This window comes from Vitis riparia, chromosome 10, assembly GCF_004353265.1.
Source record: "Vitis riparia cultivar Riparia Gloire de Montpellier isolate 1030 chromosome 10, EGFV_Vit.rip_1.0, whole genome shotgun sequence".
Classification (NCBI taxonomy): domain Eukaryota; kingdom Viridiplantae; phylum Streptophyta; class Magnoliopsida; order Vitales; family Vitaceae; genus Vitis; species Vitis riparia.
In genome coordinates this window covers 23,301,809-23,315,719 of record NC_048440.1, presented here as the reverse complement: position 1 = coordinate 23,315,719, position 13,911 = coordinate 23,301,809, and the positions used below count along the sequence as shown (strand labels likewise).

At 36.8% G+C, this 13,911-nt stretch overlaps 2 protein-coding genes across 4 annotated transcripts; both read left to right on the top strand.

The window, feature by feature from the left end:
- The first annotated feature begins 1,217 nt into the window (after positions 1–1,217).
- Positions 1,218–4,484, top strand: LOC117924403 (N6-mAMP deaminase). Its single transcript, XM_034843042.1, has 12 exons — positions 1,218–1,388; positions 1,499–1,569; positions 1,930–2,021; positions 2,231–2,290; positions 2,421–2,654; positions 2,739–2,815; positions 2,910–2,979; positions 3,064–3,177; positions 3,576–3,642; positions 3,770–3,874; positions 3,967–4,110; positions 4,187–4,484. The coding sequence occupies exons 1-11, from the start codon at positions 1,300–1,302 to the stop codon at positions 4,089–4,091; spliced, it is 1,104 nt and encodes a 367-aa protein (XP_034698933.1). The 5' UTR covers positions 1,218–1,299; the 3' UTR covers positions 4,092–4,110; positions 4,187–4,484.
- A 1,477-nt stretch (positions 4,485–5,961) lies between these two features.
- LOC117924304 (phospholipase A I) lies at positions 5,962–13,859 on the top strand. 3 transcript variants are annotated; one of them, XM_034842906.1, is made up of 18 exons: positions 5,964–6,726; positions 7,323–7,470; positions 7,656–7,734; positions 7,853–8,006; positions 8,113–8,322; positions 8,416–8,661; positions 8,756–8,918; positions 9,009–9,269; positions 9,350–9,471; positions 9,630–9,791; positions 9,937–10,129; positions 10,283–10,419; positions 10,839–10,977; positions 11,251–11,445; positions 11,581–12,052; positions 12,144–12,360; positions 12,432–12,521; positions 13,161–13,859. In XM_034842906.1, the coding sequence occupies exons 1-18, from the start codon at positions 6,211–6,213 to the stop codon at positions 13,605–13,607; spliced, it is 3,951 nt and encodes a 1,316-aa protein (XP_034698797.1). In that variant the 5' UTR covers positions 5,964–6,210; the 3' UTR covers positions 13,608–13,859. The 3 variants fall into 3 exon arrangements, with proteins under 3 accessions (XP_034698798.1, XP_034698797.1, XP_034698799.1); XM_034842907.1 differs by lacking the exon at positions 13,161–13,859 and having other exon boundaries at positions 5,962–6,726; positions 12,144–12,325; positions 12,432–12,519; XM_034842908.1 differs by lacking the exons at positions 5,964–6,726; positions 7,323–7,470 and having other exon boundaries at positions 7,842–8,006.
- Positions 13,860–13,911: the final 52 nt, after the last annotated feature.

Below are 13,911 nucleotides of genomic sequence, written 5' to 3'. Positions count from 1 at the left end.
TGATGCCTAAAGTCAAAGAGAAAGGGTGTTTATAGATGTGACCCACAAAGATGAATGTAATAATTTTCATAAAAAGGAAATTAAAAAAAAAAAAGTTTTTGTGTAATTTACTTTTTTAATAAAATAATGATATCCAATGTAATGTTGATTTGTGTCTTCGATAAAACGGGAAGTTTGATTGAATACATAATGTAATGTTGTGTCTCTTCGAGGAATATCCATTTTAAGGTGTTTTTATGATCATAACCATGATGATTGAATGGTCGTTATATCTGATGCTTTTACTATGTAATAAATATTAAGAAGTCAAATAATAATTAAAATTTTAAGTCATATTGAGTTTCTCTAAAGTAAAAAGGTATCTTGGAAAAAAATTTAACTTTTTTTGAATCTTTCTTAGATAAGGTTAGGTAACATTTAAAAGAAAAGTATATTCCTAGATAAAATATAAATAACTAAATAAAATAATTATAAAATTTTCTTATAATTTTTTTCTTTAAACTTTTTGGAAACAAAACATAGTACTAATGAGCTAATAATGACAAAAACTTTATTTTCTTCAAACTTGGAAAATTCAAATTTCCAAATGCTAATGTTTTTGCCAGGAAAATGGAAAACTTGTCTGTGGGCTTGCCTCTTTTGTCAACTGGCAACATGACAATCTCCATTCAAATTATAATACAGCCCTCCATTTCCATGTGACTTGTGGGCTAATGTTGCCTACATGTCCTTCAACAAATTTTTATTGTTGTTGTACACATAACCCAATATTGATGCCTCTTTGTAATTTGCTTGTTATATAAGTTTTGTGGTATGTGGCATAATTAACATCACAATTATTAAATTTTTATTTTTTTCATTTAAAAAAAAAAACTCAAATTGTAATTTTAAAAGATAATTATCATAATTTCGAAACAATAAAAAATTAATTAAATATAAAAAAAGTACTATAGTAGAATTGTTACTTATATTTATTATTAACTATATGGATGAAATGGGGTATATATATATATTAATTAATTAATGAAATAAATAGTAAATAATAAAAAATTAGAATATATATATGGATTTTGTAATAAATTTTAATTTACAGGTGACATTCATTCATTGGAGAGAAAGTCAAGTGATGACAGATGAGAGGGTACAAAGAACAGCCCCAATTAAATGAAAATTTGGCTGTGAAGATAAGAGACAAGGTTGAGCCCACCCGCCCCACCACCACCAACCACCGCCGTGGGCCACCAGACTCTCCTCCTCTATAAAGCGGCGAAGACTGCAGGAAGAAGAAGATAGAGAGATATGGAGAGAGAAATGGAGTGGTGGATTTCGATGCCAAAGGTTGAACTTCACGCCCACCTCAATGGATCCATCAGAGACTCCACTCTACTGTCAGCGCTTTCACCCTCTGCTCACTCTTCGCTTATCTGCATTTTTTTCAAACTATTTTATTCATAAATTTTGTTCTTAGATTTTGATTTGTTGTTGATTTTATGCACAGAGAGCTTGCTAAAGCTTTGGGTGAAAAGGGTGTTATTCTTTTCTCAGATGTTGAGCATGTTATCAGGAAAAGTATGTGCACTTTCTGTTTCATGTTTGCTTGCTGAGAAACGGTTGGAAAATAGCTTAACTTGAAGTTTTGAATCGTGGGGTTTTTCCTGTTTGGGACCCCAGAAAACAAAACAGGTCAACTCAACTGTGCTTGGTGTAACTATTTGGCTTAGTTGAAGCCATCCTTTTTTTTTTGTTTTTTCCCCCTTTTTGGGGGTGACAAACCAAGACCACATGTTTCAAAGACTTAATATTTCCTTTATTTTCCTCCGTTTATCCAGAAACTAAATGGGTAGTTCAATTTCTCGTTTGAATTCCCCATTTCTCCTTTGACTGTGAAAACCCTGAAACTGAGAATTCTCTCTCATTTTTCTGTTGCAGATGATCGGTCCTTGAACGAAGTTTTCAAGTTGTTTGATCTGATACACATTATTACTACTGATCACACCACGGTTACAAGAATTACTAAAGAAGTATGACAATCCTTCATTTTCCGGTTTCTAGTAGTATGGGTTTAGACTTGAACTCAAAGTAGTAAACCCCAAATACACATTAATATTCCATAGCAAAATAAAGCCCTTTTCCATCCATGGATTGGAATTTCAATTGGATTTCTGTGCAACCAAACACACCCTTTTGTTTCAATTATTTGGCATTGATTCTCATTTTTCATGCACAACAGGTTGTTGAAGATTTCGCCTCTGAGAATGTTATCTATCTTGAGCTGAGAACTACTCCAAAGGTACTCATATAAGTGATGGAGGTTTTGCGTCTTCCACTCTTTTCCATTGTGTTTTCGGCTCTGAATTAATTCTTTGAAGATGGTGGGTTAATTTGAATGGTGGAGAAACTTATGGTTTTCATCTGTACAGAGGAACGAATCTATTGGGATGAGCAAACGCTCTTACATGGAAGCAGTGGTGAAGGGTTTAAGAGCAGTGGACTTAGTTGATGTTAATTTTGCTCCCCATTACTTGGGTGAAGGCAATCCTCTAAAATCTGGTCCGGTGAGTGATATATGTAATGGGACCACAAAAAAGAAAATATTTGTTAGACTTCTTCTCAGCATTGATCGCCGTGAGACAACTGCAGATGCAATGGAAACTGTATGTTAATTGCATGTGTTCTTTGAGGATGTTTTGCATTCATGTATGTACTATTCAATGTCTAATTGGAACTTTTTTTTACAGGTTAAGCTTGCGCTGGAAATGAGGGATCAAGGGGTAGTTGGGATTGACCTTTCCGGAAATCCAACTGTTGGGGACTGGTGCTTCCTTACAGCCAATAAGTCTTCATAGTATATCACTGTTGTCTTTCATTTATAGAGCTGTTACAAGCCTGAGTCTTTGCTTTTGTTTCAGGATGACATTCTTGCCAGCCTTGAAGTTTGCTAGGGAACAAGGTCTCTCTATTACCCTTCACTGTGGGGAGGTGGGTTTGGCTTTCTAAAAGCTTTTGCTTATTTCTAAATATGTGCTTTCTTACTAGTTTACTTTCATAACTTAGTGCTTTTAGGTACCCAATCCGAAGGAGATTCAGGCAATGCTAGAATTTCTTCCTGAGAGGGTTGGCCATGCTTGTTTTTTTAACGAAGATCACTGGGAAAATGCAAAATCGTCCAAGATTCCGGTTTGATCTCTTTCCCCTTTTGATACTCTTCACTATATCCAACAGGATTGTGGATGATACCTTACTTTTGCAAACTATTAAATAGAGCATTGGATGGATGCCATGGAGGCTGAATATTATCTATCTAATAAATTTAGCTCTTCCTCCGTTATTTGATGAGATTGCTTTGCCCATTAAAGTTTGCGGAAATGGTCGTATGCATCTGAAAATTTATCACTCTTCCACTGTGTTCTCTGCAATGAAAAGAAGCAAAACTCTCTAACTATTCTTAACATCCTTGCAGTGGATTTTCTACTATTTTCAGCCAGACCTAGAAGGATGACTAGCAGCCATAGCTTGTCCATTTTGGTCTATAATTAACTGGCTAATTCCATCTTTGTGGTTTTATATCCTTGCAGATTGAGATATGTTTGACATCCAACATACGGACTCGTTCAATTTCTTCTCTGGATGTTCATCATTTTGGTTGGGTCTTTTGTGACCATCTAGATATTAATTTTCAATTTAAATTTTAATATAAATGAGATGATTATTTCATTATCAATAAATTTAAGATATCTTCTCCTGTAACATGAGTGTGTTGATAATGCAGGTGATCTGTATCATGCAAAACACCCTTTAATCCTGTGCACTGATGATTCAGGAATATTCTCCACCAGTCTTTCTGGCGAGTACATTCTTGCTGCTTCTTCATTTGGTAGGTACTACTATATTACTGCTGCTTATGACACGATCTCGGATTAATGAGCATATCATGAATAACTGTCTGCTTCATTTGTCAATACCAAGGTCTTGGAAAGAAGGAAATGTTCGAGCTAGGGAGGAATGCCATTGAGTCTATATTCGCAGATGATGAAATAAAGAGGAAATTGAGAGAGGCGTTTGATTCAGCTGCAGGAACGCTGGAGCTTTAATTGATCTATTTTTAATCAGGTTGATATTTAACCTGGATTACTCTTAATTTATAGGTCAACACCAACTGATCACACAATGATATTGGAATTTACAGATTTTTGTTGGGGGAGGTGAGGTCTAGCAACAGTTGGAAATGCGAGCTAGGCCCATGGGCATGCATATTGTCAAGAAGCCAAGGCACACGGTGAAGTCACAGCTAGAAGTAGTAAAAAAAAATCAAATTGTTTGCTTTTCTAAAAATGCTGATTGTAGTGACAGCAATTTCCTATTATTACTAAATAAAAATTTCGTGTTTGATACTCAGAAGACTTAGATTGGGAAAATACAATCGCAACTGGCTACATGATGTTTGTTCTTTCAAACCCAATCCTAAAAACACATTAATAATTGAATACGGCCTCTTATTATATTTGTTTTTTACAGTGATTTCAGATCATCACACTCTTATTTTAACTGTAGTTGGCCAAGAACTACTCTTTGTGCTTGATGGGTTGATGTCATGTGTGTTTCTTATGGTGGATAGCTGAGAGCTTGAGAGCAAAATTAGGGGAAGAGTTGTCACAATGTGCTTGTGGGGGGCTTTTTTGTATGGAGTATAATACAAGTTGAGGGTGTGTTTGTTTTCGGTTTTCACGTTTATGGCCAATGCAGTTGTTTTCACATCATTTTCTATTGCTACATAAGGGTGTTGGGATCTTGGCCAGTTCTATATCTTCTATTCATTTCAATTTTTTTTTTCTTGTATTCTTTTGTTTTTGGTTAGTAGTGTGTTTGGAGGGTTTTTTTTTTTTTCTTTTTTTAATTATTATTATTTTTTATTAATGACTTGAATTCAAGGGCTTGATTGAAAACCACTCTTGATCATGACTAACAAAAAAATATATATATAATTTCAACACAAGTTTGGTAAATGCATGACTAAAAATGATATTGCATAACAAGTTTACATATTTTGAGAAGTTTCTTCATCAAGTGTTAATGAGAAAAATTGAAACTATCAATAATACTTTGAAAATTTTGTATTATATATGATTGCATATCATTATTATCAAGAATAAAACAAGGAAATTATTTTCATATATCAAGTTTTTAAATAGAAATTTATTTTATTTTTTAAAAAAATAATTTTTGAAAGTATTTTTAAGTATTGCCAACTAGGCCAAGGTGTTCTCCTATTTTCCTTTCTCCATATTGAATATAGTGGATACCTTCAAAGGGTTGGAAAATATAAATCAATACGGCAAGAGAGGAAATGAGAAGAAAATTCTCCTTTTATATGTCAAGTCGTGAAGCAACCTACCATCCATCCCCATTTTGTATTACATATCATTGTAATCGAGAATAAAACAAAGAACTTATTTTTGTTTTGAAATAGAATTTTGTTTTTTAAAATAAATAAAAAATGTTTTTAAAAATTACTTTTGAAAGTATTGCCGACTAGGTCAAGGTGCTCTACCACTTTCCTTCTTAATTAGGCATAGTGGATGCTTTCAAAGGGTTGAAAAATATAAGTCAATGGCAAGAAAAGAAATGAGAAGAAAATCCCTATTTTACTACCTCATGAGTTGTGAAGCAATTTGCTTTCGTATTAAATTAAAAATACAACAGTTTTAATGCAAAATCCTCAAGATCCCAAAGGGAATTTAGGAATAAAAATTATATTTTTTTAAAATAATTTTTTTAATATAACGAATATGAAAATTTGATACAGAAAATTATGTAAAATAATAAATGAATAAAGAATCACCGGTGACCGGTGACCGGTCACCACCAACATTATTCGTATAAATATTAAATGAGGCTACGCCGAACGACGTCGTTTCAAATAAAACGACGTCGTTCGTAAACGCAAGAGAGAAAACCAGGGGCGCTGAACGGAGAAAACAAAGGCCAAGAAGAGCATAACGTTTCTCAATTCTAATCTCTCTGTATGAATCCCAACTGAAACCTCTCCTTTTCTCCCGCCATTGGATAATCCTCTCTCAAAACCCTGATTCCAATTCTTTGTTTCTAATCTATATTTCTTAAACCCTAAACTTACCTGTTTTGGATTTCATCACAATTCAGCTAATATGGAACCTGCATTTCGTCCGCAAGCCCTAAACCATTTGACCCACAATGGTCCAATTTAGTCATCATCGTTGCAGTCGCAGCATTGAAAAAATGTCTTGGGGATTGGGTTGGAAGAGGCCCTCCGAGATCTTCCACCTCACGCTAAACTACAGTGGTGGGGACGAGGCGGTGGAAGATCCCGGCCGTTCGTCGTCGGAAGATCAGGAATCAGGGTTTCGGATTGAGCTGGATTGGACGGCTGGAGATGACGAAGATCAGGTGGCTCTGAGGCTGCAGTCGCAGCTGATGGTGGCTCTTCCCATGCCGCAAGACTCTGTGGTCGTTCAACTTAAAGAAGGAGAAGGTGGCGGTGATAATGTGGGTGTGGATATGAAGGTGGTGAAGCGGAGAGACCCGCTTCGGGTCGTGAAGATGTCAAAGACGGTCGGGTCGGGTCAACAGAGTGATGGGATTGGGGTTGTTACGAGATTGATGAGATCGACTGTTAAGGATGGTGTGGCGGCTTGTAATGAGCATTGGAATAACGTTACTGTGCTCAATTTCAGTGGTTGCAGTTTGTCAGTGAGTCCTCAAAAAAAATTCAGCCTTTTTTAATCAATTTCTGATTATGGGTATTCACTATTTTTGTGTTTTATGGTGATCTAAATCTCCTGCACGATTGAATTTGTGGTTTTTTTGTTAGTGGGGGAACGATTTTGTAGTTTGACTTATTGCATTCCTGATTTTCTATTTTTATGATCCATGGGTTTCAATTAGGTTAGGTGACAAAGGTATTGCCGGTAGATTTTCTTATTTTTATATTATGTCTTTTGGGAATTGTTGTTTTAGGTGCTCTTTGATGGATGGAGAAAAACACGAAAATAAAATTAGAAATGTGAAGATTATTGTTTTTAAGTTATTTTGGTATTTATATAGAAAATGAAACAATTTACCCGACACTGTCTCTGAACTTAAACTAGTTTGAATTTCTTCAATAAAGATATCAGGCCGCCATTATACAAATGAAAAATATTGCTCCTTCATTTTTCAAGGAATGTCTTTGAATTTAAATGTTGTTGGGTGTTTCATGGACAGTTTGTGATGGTTTTTGTTTTCTTGCATTGCGTGTTATCAGAGCAACAATTTTGATACCTATTAGTTTGTGTGTCTATTAACAGGTATTTCCAGTAGAGTTCACTCAACTGATGCTTCTTGAGAAGCTATGCCTTGATAACAATAAGCTATCAGTTCTGCCATCTGAGCTTGGCAAGCTAAAAAATTTGAAAGTTCTCAGGGTGGACAACAATATGCTGGTCTCAGTACCTGGTAAGTATGGAATTCTAATTTAATCTAAATGATATCTTCCATAATTTGGTAAACCATATCAAGTTCTTGATAATGTAATAAACTGTCCATAAAAAACACATTTTATAGTCTAGAGGTTTAGATCATTAATATTCTATGCAACCAACTTAACTGGTGGTCTGACTTTGTTTGGGAACTGTAAGCAGTAGAACTGAGACAATGTGTTGAACTGGTGGAACTGTCACTGGAGCACAACAAACTTGTCCGCCCTCTTCTTGATTTCAGGTCATTTCATCAGCAATCAACATATTTTATGCTTTCCACTTATGTTTCAATAAAAATTGGGATTTTGGAGGTTTTGAACTTCTTCTGGATCTAATGTTTCTCTCCAGTTGAATGGCAGGGCTATGGCCGAGTTACGTGTTTTAAGGCTATTTGGTAATCCCCTCGAATTCCTTCCTGAAATTTTGCCATTGCACAAACTTCGCCACTTATCCCTTGCAAATATCAGGATTGTGGCTGATGAACTTTTAAGATCAGTGAATGTGCAAATAGAGGTACTAGATGATGCAGCAATTTCAGCTGCTTTTCAGCAAAACTTTTGCACATTTTCTAGTAAAGATAAAACAGTTAAGGACATTGCATTTTGGGTGGTTGTTGCAGATGGAGAACAGTTCTTATTTCATTGCATCTAGGCACAGGTTAAGTGCCTTCTTCTCTCTCATCTTCCGTTTTTCTTCGTGTCATCACCCCTTACTTGCATCTGCACTAGCAAAGATAATGCAAGATGAAGGAAACCGTGCAGTTGTTGGTAAAGATGAGAATGCAATGCGGCAGCTCATAAGCATGATAAGTAGTGACAATCGTCATGTGGTATGTCAGTAAATTTTTAACTTTTATGAATAAGTTCTCGGTTGCTTATTCTTCCCTCAGGCATTCTATTCTAATTGTTCTGACTTTTGGCAGGTCGAACAAGCTTGCTCTGCTCTTTCTTCTCTTGCCATGGATGTTCCTGTGGCAATGCAGTTGATGAAATCTGACATCATGCAACCCATTCAAAGAGTGCTGAAATCTGTTGCTCCAGAAGAACTAATTTCTGTATTGCAAGTTGTAGTCAACTTGGCTTTTGCATCTGATATGGTAGCTCAGAAGATGTTGACCAAGGATGTATTGAAATCATTGAAATTGTTGTGTGCCCATAAAAATCCAGAGGCAAGTTTACTTCTTCCTTGTTCTAATTTACTGAATTCATTGTTTCCCCTTTTGATTTCATGGTTATACTAGATTGAAGGTTTTCTTTCATCAGGTACAAAAGTTAGCTTTGTTAGCAGTTGGAAATTTAGCCTTCTGTTTGGAGAATCGCCGTACTCTGGTTACTTCTGAAAGCTTGAGGGAACTTCTCTTGCACTTGATGGTTGTGCCTGAACCCCGTGTCAATAAAGCCGCTGCCCGTGCACTGGCAATTTTTGGTTGGTTCTTGGATCTTATTTCTCTCTGTATTCTGAGAGTATTTTAGATTATTTTACTGAAAAGGTTTTGTTCATTTTGTGCCTTTTTAGGAGAGAATGAGAACCTACGGCGTGCCATAAGAGGGAGACAGGTTGGGAAGAAAGGGCTTCGCATACTTTCAATGGATGGGGGTGGCATGAAGGGTCTGGGAACAGTGCAAGTTCTTAAAGAAATTGAAAAGGGAACTGGAAAGCGGATACATGAGTTGTTCGACCTTATATGTGGTACATCAACAGGTGGTATGCTGGCCATTGCTCTTGGAATCAAACAGATGACCTTGGACCAATGTGAAGAAATTTATAAAAATTTGGGTTAGTATGCTCTGAAAAAGTTTGTAGAATGTTTTTTTTTTCCTTGATTCATCTATCACTCTTGCAAATATTCTTTATAGGAAAACTTGTGTTTACCGACCCTGTGCCAAAGGACAATGAAGCTGCAACTTGGAGGGAAAAGCTGGATCAGCTTTACAAAAGTTCGTCGCAGAGTTTCAGAGTCGTTGTACATGGATCTAAAGTATGAAATATTCTTTTTCTCTTTATATTCCTTCAGAGATTTCTTCATCCCAATCAAATACACCCAACTTCCCCCTTTTTCTTTCAGAGGAGTGGGGGGAGTGAATGAAATTTGTTATTATGGCCTAAAATGAGACACTATCATATTCTGCCTTGCAGCACAGTGCAGATCAGTTTGAGAGGTTGTTAAAGGAAATGTGTGCAGATGAGGAAGGAGACCTGTTAATAGAGTCAGCAGTGAAAAACATTCCAAAGGTTTTTGTAGTATCAACTCTGGTGAGCGTTATTCCAGCTCAGCCATTCTTGTTCCGCAATTATCAGGTTTGACACCAATATTTCTTTTGTTGATCAACAGAGACATTAGCATATTATTTTTGAATTTCTTGTTCAGCATGTTGAATAATTCTTGAATTGTTGTGTTTGTCGTTAATTTTCTTTGATGCTTGTTTTTTGTTTCATATTCTAGTATCCAGTTGGCACACCAGAAATACCTCTTGCAATTCCTGAAAGTTCAGCAATCAGTGGGCTAGGTGCAACTAGTACTGGTGCTCAAGTTGGTTATAAACGCAGTGCTTTTATTGGTAGTTGTAAGCATCATATATGGCAAGCTATAAGAGCATCATCTGCTGCTCCATACTATCTTGATGATTTCTCTGATGGTACTGTCTTTCTGTGCTTGCTTGAAATGACTCATCACTTGGCATTTGCTTTTCTGGTTTTATGTTGAATGCCTTGTGCTTTACCTCTTTTTGGTTCTAAGAGTTTGTTTTGTGTTTCTTTTTTTTCTTTTTTTCCTAACTCAATTTCATCAGACATGAATCGCTGGCAAGATGGTGCAATAGTAGCTAATAATCCTACTGTTTTTGCCATGAGGGAAGCACAACTCTTATGGCCTGACACAAGAATTGACACTTTAGTTTCCATTGGATGTGGCTCGGTTCCTACCAAGGTAGTTGCTTTCCTTTTTGGTTGTTCCAAATCACAAGAATCACCATATTTAGGTTTGTGCATTGGGATCTGACATTGAAACCTCAATGCGCCCGAATCATTGTTCATACTGATGCCTGGATGCATGTGTGTATTCATATGAGTGGGGATCCTTATGTTTGATTGGATGTATTTTATGAGCCAACTTCCCATGATGGATTGGAACTGCTCATTTTGGTGCATGACCTTTGCAAAAGATAATGAGCAAACAAAAAAGTACGGTTATTCTTGAATTAACCTCATCATAGTAGTTGTCAACTGCTGGAAATATGCATAGCTACTTCTGTTAATGTTTTAACTAATTTAAAACTAATATTTTTTAGATAACATTCTACTTTGTGTTCAATACTCCTGGCTTAATCAGTCTCTCTGCCTTTTTAGGTTCGAAAGGGTGGGTGGCGTTATTTGGATACTGGGCAAGTGTTGATTGAGAGTGCGTGCTCAGTGGATCGGGTAGAGGAAGCTTTGAGCACATTGCTACCTATGCTTCCTGAAATACATTATTTTCGGTTTAACCCAGGTAATGTGTTGACTGCATACTTATTTATACTCCATATAGGCATGGAACTGGCTCATTTATTCTACTTTCCTTTTGTCTATGAAAGATATAAAGCTCCTTTTGTTGGAGCAAAAGAATGTATAGAAGCACATATAGGACATGTGCACAATAAGTCTCATTCTACTTTCCTTGTCTTCTGATTCTAACCTTCTTAATATAGAATACTATCTTAATTAGTAGCTTCTGATGAAAGAAATTTGAAATCTGTAAACATTTTATATTTTCTTTTAACAGTTGATGAACGGTGTGATATGGAGCTGGATGAGACTGATCCTGCAGTCTGGCTAAAATTGGAAGCTGCAACTGAGGAGTACATCCAGAACAACTCCCAGGCCTTCAAGAATGTCTGTGAAAGACTACAGCCAGATGAGAAGTGGTCTGAGAATTTGAAACCTCAGTATGTTCATAAGACAAAGGCATCAAATACTGGTATTGGTGCTAACTCTCTCTTCTGGTTCTTGCTATAGGCTGTTTATTTTCTTATTATTAATTTATTTTAAAAATTATCCTTTTGATATTCTTTTGGATGAACCTTGAAAATCTTTTGGTTTCCTGTAATGCTAGATGATAGTAGCCCGTCTTTAGGTTGGAGGCGTAATGTGTTACTTGTTGAAGCTTCATATAGTCCTGATTCAGGAAGAGTTGTTCACCACGCTCGGTCACTTGAGACATTTTGTGCTCATAATGGAATAAGATTCTCTCTTATGAATGGGATATTAGAAAATGCAAAGGCAGTGCCAGGAACCGCATTCCCAACACCATTTACATCACCTCTATTCACGGGAAGCTTCCCATCAAGCCCTCTTCTATATAGTCCTGATGTTGGCCCACAGAGGGTTGGTCGAATTGATTTGGTTCCACCTTTGAGTTTGGATGGATTTCAATCTGGAAAAACTACATCACACCCAAACTCTCCTTCAGGGCCCAGGCAGCTTTCTTTACCTGTCCAATCATTGCATGAGAAACTACAGAATTCACCACAAGTGGGCATTATACATTTAGCCCTTCAAAATGACTCGCTTGGTTCAATTTTAAGGTGAACTTTCCCCTTGGTTCTTCATGTTCTATTCTCCTGTTGTTATAGCTTCATTCTTAATCGTGACCTGCCTGGTGTTTGTTCCTTTTAGTTGGCAAAAGGATGTATTTGTGGTTGCGGAACCTGGGGAACTCGCTGATAAGTTTCTACAAAGTGTTAAGTTTAGCTTGTTATCAGTGATGCGGGCCCATCGCCGAAGGGATGCATCAGTTCTGGCTGGAATTTCAACCATTGCTGATATGGTTGCACGTAGGCCATGCTTCCAAATTGGAGGTATTGTCCACCGTTATATAGGACGCCAAACACAAGTATGCTTCTCACTTGTGCCTTCCTTTTGTTGCTAATAGGTTCATGACTACTAACATTCTGTGATATTAAGGTTATGGAAGATGATCAAGAAATTGGGGCATACATGTTTCGAAGAACAGTTCCTTCTTTGCACTTAACGGCTGATGATGTTCGTTGGATGGTATATTCTTGGATCTCAAAATTGATTTACTGTTTTATCACTCCTCTTTAGTTTTATTGAATCTTGGGTGAAAAATTTAATAAATGGCTTGATATATATTGTTCACTCTGAACTCCATAGATGACCTCTATGATGCTGGCTGGAATGTGCAGTGGGGAGGTAGGGTGGGGGGAGAGGGCACGTCAGTAACTTTGCAAATGGGTGCTGTATTATATTGTTAGTTAGGTGGCCTCATTAACCTTAGAGTGAGAGTTATAGTTGAGTAAAAATATCGGATTGATGCTTCAGTAACTCAGAAAATTATTGGTTCCTATAACATTTGTTTTTTAAGGTCACCTTGCTAACATAGGACTGTTACACTGGCATGGTCAGTGATCTTAAGTTGTGGCAGTTATCTTGGGAAGTTATGAAGGGCTAAGGAGTCGCTTGCCCTTCACTGATTCTTCTTAACACTTGGTTGACAATCAGCTCAACTCTTAAGTGTCTTAAACAACCCTCTTTCCCATTCCTTTCCGAGGGAATCAAAGCTCTTTTAAACAGATTGCTTGGAGTTATTTGCATTTTATTAAATCCAATCATGCAAATGTTGGACTAATTTTCTTTCTTGATGTGGCTAATGCTATTTTTATGGAAACATAGGTTGGAGCTTGGAGGGACAGGATTATAATCTGCACTGGGACCTATGGACCTACCTCAACTTTAATTAAGGCCTTTCTAGACTCCGGTGCCAAGGCAGTTATATGCCCTTCAGTTGAACCCCCAGAAACGCAGTCTGTGGCTTTCCATGGATCAGGGGAGTTCAATTATGGGGAGAATGGAAAGTTTGAGATTGGAGAGGAAGAGGCTGAAGATGAAGAGGCAGAACTTTCTACTCCAGTGAGCGACTGGGAAGATAGTGATGCTGAGAAAAATGGGGAGAATTTTATGCAGTTCTGGGATGATGATGAGGCTGAATTGTCACAATTCATCTGTCAACTGTATGACTCATTGTTCCGGGAAGGCTCAACTGTAGATGATGCTCTACAGCATGCTCTTGCAGCTCATAGGAAGCTGAGGTATTCATGCCATCTCCCCAGTATACTATAGTATATCAAATAAATTTTACACAAGAAAATTAAGAGTTAAAAACTGAAAACAAAAGGAATAACAGCATAGATGAGTAACAGAAATAATCGGAGGGAATAAAGGGGAACATCCAATTTTGAGGCTTACAAATTGTTGTATTGTCTATTGTAAGAAACTTCTTGAATCAAGGACATGGACATGAGACTATCACATTTTTTAGTACCATACCTGCATGAATAAGATATTTCCCCAAAACGTATTCTTCCCTGACCACTCTTTTCTCCTAAAGCTTCGTTCTCTCAGTGACCAATATTTCAGCTTACCT